The 10,558-nt window shown below is 47.7% G+C and overlaps 1 protein-coding gene across 1 annotated transcript; it reads right to left on the bottom strand.

Moving 5' to 3' along the window:
- Window positions 1–997: 997 nt before the first annotated feature.
- On the bottom strand, window positions 998–2,315 carry RRS1 (regulator of ribosome synthesis 1). The gene has a single exon (XM_075085143.1). It carries the CDS (start codon window positions 2,212–2,214, stop codon window positions 1,135–1,137), a length of 1,080 nt encoding a protein of 359 aa, XP_074941244.1. The 5' UTR covers window positions 2,215–2,315; the 3' UTR covers window positions 998–1,134.
- Window positions 2,316–10,558: the final 8,243 nt, after the last annotated feature.

The following is a 10,558-nucleotide window of genomic DNA, read 5'->3' as shown; positions in this document are numbered from 1 at the left end:
CCCCTTCTGCCCTCGGCAGCTGCCTTATACAGACAGATGTTTTGCTTTTTGATCATGCTCAAGCTACCATCCTACTGAGCTGCTAGAGAATGAGACAGCAGAACCGCTATACAGTCACTTAGCTTTTTCATAGACTCAAGTACTTGCAGCAGAATACTATGTTTTTATTAACAACTCACAACTTTACTACTTGAAAGTTTGAGAACTTAATTTACTTGAGATTGCTGGAGCTTGTTTTACTACCCCCTTACCAGGAATGGCCCCAGGGAGCAGCATCCTCCCTGCAGCCAAGCCACACACTAGGACAGCAAATTGTACTTTGTGTTTCAAGCGTATAGGAGGCACTACAGAGTTTAAGAGAGTAATAAACATAAGTCTGAGATAATTTCCAATATCTGCTCCCCAACTGCTTGGTAAACAAAAACACTGCGAAACTATTTCTATGAAATGATGCATTACTGTTAATACAGGGAGAAATTTAGGTTTTAATCTGCTGTTCAATGCAAACATTTTTCTGTTTAATTCAGTGGCTGGTCACCAGCTTTGGCTTCTTTCTTTAATCAACAGAACCCTCTAAGAAATCTGTACAATTTCTTAGGCCCTGCAATAAATCTTACAGTAAGTTTTCATGTTCCTTTTGTAACTGAACCTGAATACCAGAGAGATGAGCTGCAGAAGTTGACTTACAGAGCAAGAGCTCCACCGTCAGGCCACTTGCCCAGAGCAGAGAGCAGCAGCCACATCCTTTGACCGTATCTGTGCCTGATCAGGATGTTACTCGATCAGAACACAGTCCTAGTTACTAAGCAAGGGACAAGCTTTGCTCAGCTTCAGTCCTGCCTGGAAACGTTGCAGCCATGGCCAGCTGTGAAGCAACATTACCTCTGGGTCCCCACGAAACTGGGTGGGGACTAGGACTCCTCGACACACCACCAGCTCCCCTTAGGCAGGGAACAGAGTCCTCCCTGACTGCCAGCTAAGAGCCAAACGCAGGACATTTTAGAAAGACCAGAGCGTATTTATTGACAAATCGGTGCGGGAATAGAGCACCAGGCAGGAGGCTGGAAGTGACAGTCCTGTCCCACACCTCGGTGGGCACCCCGGGTCCCGCACCCCACGCAGTCCCTCCGTCCCTCAGGCCTTCTTCCTCCTGCCGCCGCCGGTGCTGCTGCCCGCAGGCCGCTGCTGCTGCCGCCGGGCTCCGCTCTTCTTGCTGCTGCGGCCAGCCCGCTGCTGCCGGCGGCCACGCTTCCCTCGCTGCGACTGCTTCTTGCCCTTGGCAGCGGCCGCCTCGGCCTCCTCCTGCCGCAGCTGCTTGTTGACGGCCCGGGTGATGTCGAGGACCGGCTTCTTGCTGCCCATGTCCCGCAGCAGCTCCAGCTGCCGGTTGCGCTCGCCCGCCAGGTTGCCCAGAAGCGGCTCGAAGCGGCGCTTCCTGCCGCCGTTGCGGGAAGGCGGCTCCGCGGGCTCCTTGGGCAGCCGGGGCTGGAAGCGGCCGAGCGAGGCAGTAGACACACGGGCGACACGGGCGACGTGGGCCACCTCCTCCCGGCTCTGGTGGCCCGTGGGGTGGAGGGGGGCGGCGGGGACGGTGCTCCCGGACCGGTGGGCCCGGGCCAGGTTGCGCAGGCGGTTGAGCTCGTTGCGGGCCACCCGTTCCCGCTTCTCCCGCCGCAGCCTGGCGAACTGGTCCTCCTCCGGGTCGGCTCCCTCCGGCACCTCCGCCAGCCAGGCGCGGGCCGGGTCGCCGCCCGCCCGCCGGTATCCCCACCGCCGCCGCCACTCCTTGGCCTGCTCGTCCCACACCAGCGAGGTCCGCTTGCGGCGGCGGATACCCTTCAGCCGGGCGAACTGCTCCCAGCGCGTCGGCGGCCGCGGCCGCGGCGGTGGCTTCTCCCGCGGCAGGCGGAAGGCCGGCTCGGGCAGCCGCGCCACCAGCGGCCCCCCGGCCCCACCGGCCCGCTCGGCCGGCAGCTCCCAGAGCCGGGCCACCAGCAGCTGCGTGTTATCGCGGGCCAGCGCCCGCAGCAGCGCCTCCCGCCGCGGCCCGGCCCCGCGCAGCCCCGCCGCCGCCGGCGGGTTGCGGTCCAGCGCCAGCAGGTTGCCCAAGTCGAACTCCAGCTCTAGCTCCTTCTCCACCGTGACACTCCGCCGCTTCTCCGCCTCCTGCTCCTCGGCGGCCGCCAGCACCTCCTCCACCCGCACGGCCGCCATGGCGGCGGCGGGACAAGCCAGGCCGGGCCGACCCTGGCCGCTTTCCGCACGTGGGGCAGCCCCGCCGGCCGCTCCCGGAACCGCGGCAGAGCCCTTCCCGGGTCAGGGCGGCGGGGCGGGCACGTCCCAGGGCCTGCCGGGAGTTGTAGTCCCGCGTGCGCCATCCCGGCCCCAGGGGCTGCGCCGGGAGCTGCAGCCCCTGCCTGAGGGAGGCCGTTCCTCCCGGCAGAGCCTCCCTGGCCCTTCTCCCGGCTGCTGGAGCGTTAATTCCCCGCGATTCCCGTCAGGGGACGCCTGCGGCCGCGAGTGCCGAGCAGGCGCTTCCAATGAACCCACTGAAATCCCCGGCGACCCCCTCGGGCTGGGGCTGCCAGCGGGTCGGGGCGGCCGCAGACCCCGCTCCCGCCGCCGCCGCCGCCACCGGCGGGGCTGAGGCCGCAGAACATGTGCGGGAGAGTCCGTGCGTGAGGGGATGCAAGGGCCGAACGCTCGGTGGTGTGGAGAGCTGGTGCCACCGTGGCCCCGCAGCTTTCCCTCCCTCTGCTTGCACCAGCGGAATGCTGTGGCACCCAGACACTGAGCCGGTCTGGGACCGAGAAACAGAAAAATACTTTTTCCATGGGTTTTAGGGTGGTTTTGGGTATCATTATGCCTGACAGTCATTGCCGTGGAGCAACACCCGTAAGTGTTCATCACAGTTCCAAAGATTCAAGTGCTGTATTGCAGCTCCACAGAGACCAACGTGGGTCTTGCGGACACGTCTCTCTGCAGAGAAGGGAGGGGAGGAACGGCGTTTGGAAAGCAGTATCACCTGGCAGAGGGTCTCATCAGGCATAATGATAAGTGAGGTGATCGGGTGATACTGCGTGCACCCGAAGGTCAGCTGGGTCAAAGACACCTCTGTGCTATTTTTAAACAGACAAGCTGTGGAAGAATCCATTTACAGCTGTGATTCGGCTTTCATGGCTGTGACATTGTGAGCTGATCCCCGCTGCCCTGAAAACAAGCTCATGACAGCACTTAACTGTAGCCAAGTGATGGGAGTTTTAATACAAGATACAATTTTCTGCTAAGCTATACCACATCTCTGCCTGTACGTTATGTTTGGAGTGATGGAAATGGTCCCAAGGACAACGGCACAGCAGTATTGTTGGAATTAAGATAAAATGCCAGCCTTGTAAAATGAAGACTGATAGCTGATTCTCAAATCCTAATCCTTACGATATTACATCTTCTACTTTGCAATTCTAGCTGTGATAAAGTCTTTGTTTTCCCGTGCCAACACTTCTGAGTGTGATTCATACACTACGGAGCAGCAGAGTCCCTTTGCGTTTAAACCCAGGCCGGCGGGCACAGCCAGTTTTCCTGTTTACCACAAGATGGCATTATGCTGGATAATGTTTTGTTCCCTGTCCTGGACAGCTCATACTTTCACCTGGAATTACAGATAAAATTAACTTTAAAGACTGTTCTTTGAAGAGATGTACATGCACCATTTAGATTTAGGCATAAATTTATCCTTTTGAATTGCAAGGTCCGCTTTTTCGGTGGTCTGATCAATACCTTTACTCTGATCCCTGTACCCTCCTGTTTTATCCTTCTGTAGCTAACCCTTTTGAGTTCTTTTGGTTTATGTTTGTACAAAGCTCATAAGCCTTCAGGTAAACGTCTGAGACTGAGAGGACATAGCTGGTAATATCTACTGCACTTCCAAAGTTCCTTTAAGTGCTAATGATTACTGTGTATCCCTGGAATAGCAGAAGGAGTGCGTCCCAGGAATTGGTCTTTTAGCTGGTAGCATGAACCTGCTAAGGAAGGGGGGGAAGAATCTCAGAATGTAAAAATTACTTTCTGGCAACTGCTGGATAGAACTGAATTCCAGCCTTTTTATGCATTCCAGAAATTGTCATTTACTGTATGAGTGGTCCTAATGCAGTAAGTGGGGCTGTTCATTTACTCAATTGCTTCAGCGTTACTTTGCGATAGTAGTCTAACAGGGGCACCCTTATGGTTACGGGTTAGTGACAGGAAATTCTATACTTGGTCTCAGATGGATTTCAAAGACGGATTTTTTAAATGGCCTTTTTTCTCCTATTACTGATCTTTGCTGTGTGTTTCATTGCTAGAGGCAATGAATTGATCCTGCATATTTCATCCCTTCATACACGATTGAACAGTAACAACTATGGTTGACAGAGGAAATCCGTAAATGTTTTTGCATATTTTTTTTTGTCCACAAAAATCACACTTCGAGCAAATTAGGTCTTTGAAAGTAGTCACAAGTAGATGTTACAACATGTTCTTAAAGTTATTAACAAAAAAACCCAGAAAAAAATTCTAAATATCTGTTTAGAGAATAAATCTGCAGAAGCGTCTTGCATCATTTCAAAGATTCAGGCTTCTAAAGAACATGGGAGAAACCCTGGCCAAGCTGAAGTCTTGGATGGTTTTGGTGCAGGCCTTGGCAGAGTCAGATTTTACTTATTACAAGCCAAAATTTCATAGTCTTTGTATAGACCTCCTCCTGTTGTGCAGAAGAAAGAAATATCTGCTTGGTTTACTGACAATGCCAAGCTGTTTGTGCTGTAAGCACAGGGCATAACTGAAGAAGGAGCCTCATGCTACTGTGCTTGAAGTGTCCTCAGCACAATGCTGCCTGTTGGCGAAGCCTGGTGACAAAATCGTTACTGCTGCACATAGCGATGGTGTATTATTCAGACAGGACGTTTCTGAGTTTGTGATTTTACAGTGTGGTTAGGAAGGTGGTAGTTGGAAGAATATTGGAATAGATTTGTAAACGAAACAGGGTCTGTAAATAAGAGACATGGATATTTTGGGGAATGATCCCATTGTGAGAAGTGGCTTCTAAGGTGCTTACCTTAGTAATCATAGCCACGCTTTGAGCTTCTAACTCCCGGTTTAGACCTGAGAATTACAAGCAGGCATACAGCTTCCTGTAAGTGAATAGGCATGCGTGTACTGCTGAAAATTTTGGCTTTTGAAAGATACCAATGTTGAATTCCAGAAATAGCTGTTAGAAAATATATGTTTTTATTCTCTCACGTTTGCTCCAGCTTTGTTGTCAGGCTTTTGCAGTAAATTTTTTAAGAATGAATTTTTAGCAATGCTTATACATTTTGTTCATCTCTGGTTTTGGGTTCCTAGTTTTAGAATCTCAAATACCACATTTCTCAAAAGGCCTGTGGCTGGATCTGAGAGTGCTCAGCCGTAGCACTTGAAAGCACTTATCTCTTACTGCAGGCACTCACAGTCCATAGATACTTAAACAATCTCAGCCGTGTTCTCTCTTTCCATGAGGTTCTCTATCTCTTCAGTATAAACTATAATAATACATAAATCTTGGGGTGTGTGTATGTGCTTAATCCTTAGTGTTTTCTTACTTTCTTTACTGTGAGATAATCGATCAGACAGACTTTGGATGCTGTGGCAAAGTGCAGGCTTTCTATGGGGTGAAGAAGGCTGGAGGGGTTTGGGTTGGTTTATTTTAGCCACAGTTGAGGTCTGCATGAAAAACATGCAGAAAAAAGATGGCAGAGTGTAATGTGCAGAAACACTTGTCCAAAAGATTAATAGAAAACATAATGCAGGATATATGTGATGCACCAGAAGAACTACGTCAATGTGATATACTGTTGGTTTTGTTTTTCTGTTAGAAGAGAATAAAGAATTATCCTGCGTAACTTTTATTTTTGTAGTTTCTGTTCAGCTGGGCTACAACTTTAAGTATGTGTTTGATAGGAACTGCTCTAATGTAGTGTTCATGTCTCACTGTTAGTGATACCATTAACTTAGATTTACTCTTCAAACTTTTGCCAATTACCTCTGGATGGCAGTAGATGTAGTTACAAGATGATTCAACCAATTCATAAGCCTGCTGTGAGGATCATTATGAAGAACACTTTTATCAGGAAAACCCAAAGTGCTGGAAATTTTGGCAAATAGTAGAAAGTGCCCTTAAAATACCCACACTGTCTCCAAATCCTTCCTTTCTACTGACTTTGTTCAGTACACTTTGAAGTAAAAATCTGTGTTGTAGGATTTCTTCCTGTAGGGGAGAAGTTTTTTGCTCGCTAAAGCTAAATTAAGTACAACAGTTTCTGGACCAAAATCTGCTTCCCAGTACATTTTTTTTACCCCTGTAAAATGTATTTCATGTATTTCAGCATGTATCTTTCTTTGCTGAGACATATTAAGTGCTTTTGCAGTCCAAACAATGAAGCATAGGCATGAAAATTTGGCTAAACAAAGACTCCTTCCTATTCACTAGTCCATATAATGTGAAAAAAACTAAGTAACAAAAAAATTGCAAAGACCTGAGCCACCATCTTTTATCAAATATCAGGACCGACTTCAGCAGTATAACAAAAATATGCGTGGTACTCACAGTTTTTACTCTTCAAGAAAGAGTTAAATTACTGATTACAGGTAACAGGTAGTTTCTTCTTGCGGCTTCACCAATGTAAGGCCCTGCTAGAAATGTGTTAAGGGACATGCTTAATTCTAGGCATGTGGATTTTTCTATTGATGCTGATGATACTATCGGTGCTCACATGCTTAAAAACTTGGATTGTAAATAAGCGGGATTAGATTTCCTGTCCGAAGGTTCAGTGTGATATTAGCAGAATGTGGGATTTGTGAAAAACCATGAAGATGAAACTCAGGAGGCTGTAGCTCTGGTTCCAAACCCTAAGACTGGGTAACTGGGAATGCAGTTACAAGTGAGTGATAAGTAGAGCCTAATTTTTGGTTCAGAAGCCAGAGCGTAGATAGCTGGCGAGATAGCAGGGAGGTTTGAATGACTGCAGGCATTGTGGAAAGCAATGGTAGACCATAATCTATTTTGATCAGTTGACTGTGACTGCGTGGTTTCACTGAACTGATTTTGGGTAAACAAAACAAAGCTAAGCTAATTTGAGGCCTTCCCAAGTGTTTGATGACTATCTTGCTATGCATTAGGGAATCAGGCTGAAAACAGATTGTGATGTGGTTTGCTTTTTTATGAGCTTCGCAGTGACCTGATTTCTTTGAGGAAGTTTTCTTGTAGCGTGGTCTCAATATTAGAAATACCAGCAGTGGTGTGGCTTGGTTTTGTTAGGTGTTTTTTAGCAGAATTTAAAGAACAGAGAGAGAACTTTATCAGGCAGTGATGGAAAGAATGGCAACGTTGTAACATGTTCTTTTTCCAGGGTCAGTCCTTCTTATCACCTGTCTAGAGTAGACCTACTTTTTGGCACAAGATTACTTCTACAAGTTTGAAAAAAAGCCATGGAACACATTTTCTTCTTTTACAAGAAATCTGTCGTGCACAGAGATTTGCCCTACACTTGCAACCAGAACAAAAATGGCTCCTCTGTTCTGGGTTCATGGCTGGAAACGTCTCCGATGTTGGGAGTGAGACGGGACGTGTAAGTCTTCATCCATGACACAAAGGATGTGCCATAGCCACTCCTGATTTTTGACAGAAGGACACAAGGCAAATCAAATCGAACTAAGGGTCCAGTACTGTGAATCTGAGATTAGGATAAATCCCTATGTGTCTGCTGACAGTGACTCTGCTTTTGTGAGTCAGAAGCAATCCATCTTCAGGAGGGGCCTTAGAAAAAGCTTCCTGAGCACTTTTTCAGTAGAAAATCTCAGTCTTTTATGCACATTTACAAATACTGCATGTGATTAAGCCTATGCAGATAACAGCATTCACGTGTACAAGAGAGATTTGAATGTTGATTTTTGCCAAAGCGAAAAGGATGAGACCTGATCTCAAAGCAAAACAATGCAATACATTTAGGACCACAACTCCTCAGTGACTTACTGGGGAAACTTCAGCTTGGGGCTCGGCATAGATCCAAGCATCATTTCATACACACACCACAGTGATTTCACAGTGATACAACCGCCTGAATCTTCTCCCAGCCCTTGCTGGATGACACGGAGATGTATGCTGAAATGCCGCTTGCCAAAGATGTCTTCAAAGCCTCAGCACTACTTGGCAGTCAGCAAGGGGAAGGCTCCCCAGGCCCAGTTTGTAACCTTTTACCCTCCACATTTCCATTCGTCAGCGAGGCTGATCAGGATGAGATCAGGATCAGGACTCATCAGGAGGGTGAATTAAATTCATCCATTCCAGGATGGAATTTTGTCCTCAGTGTGTTTTCAGACTATTTTGTTCTTAAAGCTACCTTTGACACCATCATGATGAAATACACGTTGAAGGTGGTGCGATGAGGAGTGGGGAATGTACATGCAGGTCCTGCTACAAAGCAGCAAAAGCGTTTGTGTGTGCGACTCTGCTTCCCACAAGCTATTTTGATAATGTATGCTGTAGGTGTCCAAGTAAAAGATATTAAGTGCTGCGCTTCAAATTTGATGTTTCTATTACATCAGTGGCAGTCATTTCAAGGTCTTGCTAATACATTTTCAGTTGACGGTTATCAATAAAAGGGGAAAAAAGTCTTGGTTCAGATCTTTTTGTACAAAAGAATATGGCACTTCATGGGTTCCATCTGAGGTAATAGGGAGGGTTTCAACCACGTGTAACCACAGGTGACTCATGTAAGACAAGAATCATCTGAAAACTTGTATGAGCTTGTACCTAGGATGTATGTTGTGATTCAGAGTAAATTAGGGGAATTTCTGTTAAACAAATATTTTTAATTTTGAATGTCATACAGCCTAAGGCTGTGACTCTACGTCATTACCCAGTGACAACAGATTTGGTTAAAATAGTTCCTGCACTGAAAAAGAAGTCCTAGAGATTAGCACAGTCAATTCACAGGTTTTAGACCATGCTGACAAGGTAGCTGAATCAGCATAGCTGAGGGAGATAGCTTCTGGGGTGGGGTGGGAGTGTGAATGCGTAGCTAGGCATTTGAGAGGGAACAGCAGTCTCTCAAACTGGCTTTGTCCCTGAAGGAATTAGCCGCAGCTTGAGTCACAAGTGAGGATGGCTTCCCTTGGAAGAGCAATTCTGGTTCATGCCTACAGCAGCCTACTCAACCTCTTCTTGAAGAAGTCTGCCTTGTAAAGGTAGCATAACTGCTTATGTAGCAGCAGAGATCTCCCATAACTGCTCCTGTAGAAACCGGTATATTATAATATACTATAAACTAAACCAGTTGCTACATAGGTTGCTCAGTCATTCCTGCAAAGGGTTTGGCAGCATCTCAGAGGGGTGGTGGTGGGGATAACTGGGAGCAGGACCAATGTTGGCCATCACAAGCTAACCTCCCCACTGCTGCTGAATCAGAGCTGTCAGAGCTGGGGCAGGAAATTCCCTGCCCTAATCTGCAGTCAGAGCTCTTTGGTCCTTAGAGGGGATGAGTGATTCTCTGAGCTGTTCAGAGCCTCCCTTGTGCCACCACAAAACCAAATCAGCTGTCCTGCACAGCGCATCCTTATTCTGTCAGTTTTCTGCAGTGTGCCTCTGTTCATCAGCTGCTGCACTACAGGGAAAGGAGCAAACCTGTAAAATGGGATAGAATCTCAGTTTCCAGAATCCTTCTACAGGCACTGTGGGAACTGCTCAGTCTGTAATTTTCCTCAGTTACTAAGGAAATTTTCAGGCAGGAACAAGGCAAGCAGAGGACACCTTCCTTTTCTATTGAAGATGAATCCTGCACCTGCCTCCCCTCTGGGCTTCCCAGCACTCGCCTTGCTCCCTAGAGACCCATCCAGACCATCTCAGAGGTGCCTCACGTAACCCATCCTGTGGAGTCTTCTTTTCTGTTCATCCCTTTTGTTCCTTTCTGTCATTCCTCCTTTGCTGCATTAATGCAGACATCCCCAAGGCCTATTATTTCTACTGTGTTTACTTACTTGCTCCTGTATTTGAAGCTGTTCCTCATAGTCCGTGCTCAACCCTGATCATGTCCATTAGTATTCCTAATTATTTCTGTGAAGCCCCGAGCTTGAATTTCCCTGATTTGGGCAACCTTGCTCCAGTCCAGAGCCTGTCTCTGGATTAGTTTGTCAGTGGGCAGAACAGCCATGTGCTGTGCCAAGGTGTGTCAGAACATGTGTCTCTCATGCAGGTCTACAGAGCACTCATGGGGACCTGGAAAAAGTACCTACTAAGTTGTGTGAGTAAGCCAGGCTTAACTGTCCTATAATGCACTGACATAAATGGTATGATAAGTTTGAATGCTGTGGTGTGAGAAACAGGTGGTGGTAAGTTTGAGAAATAGTTGAGCTGTGAATTAAACTTATGACTCAACCCTTATTGATGTTACCCGTCAATTAGAGGATCATGGAAAATCCCAGCTGTACATTTGGAGTGGGCAGTGTTACGTATTGGAAAGCAATTGCTTTTTACTCACTTGGTAAGGCC

This window comes from Phalacrocorax aristotelis, chromosome 2 (genome assembly GCF_949628215.1).
Source record: "Phalacrocorax aristotelis chromosome 2, bGulAri2.1, whole genome shotgun sequence".
NCBI lineage: Eukaryota > Metazoa > Chordata > Aves > Suliformes > Phalacrocoracidae > Phalacrocorax > Phalacrocorax aristotelis.
The sequence above is the reverse complement of the archived record's forward strand: the minus strand, read 5'-3'. Positions and strand labels throughout refer to the sequence as shown.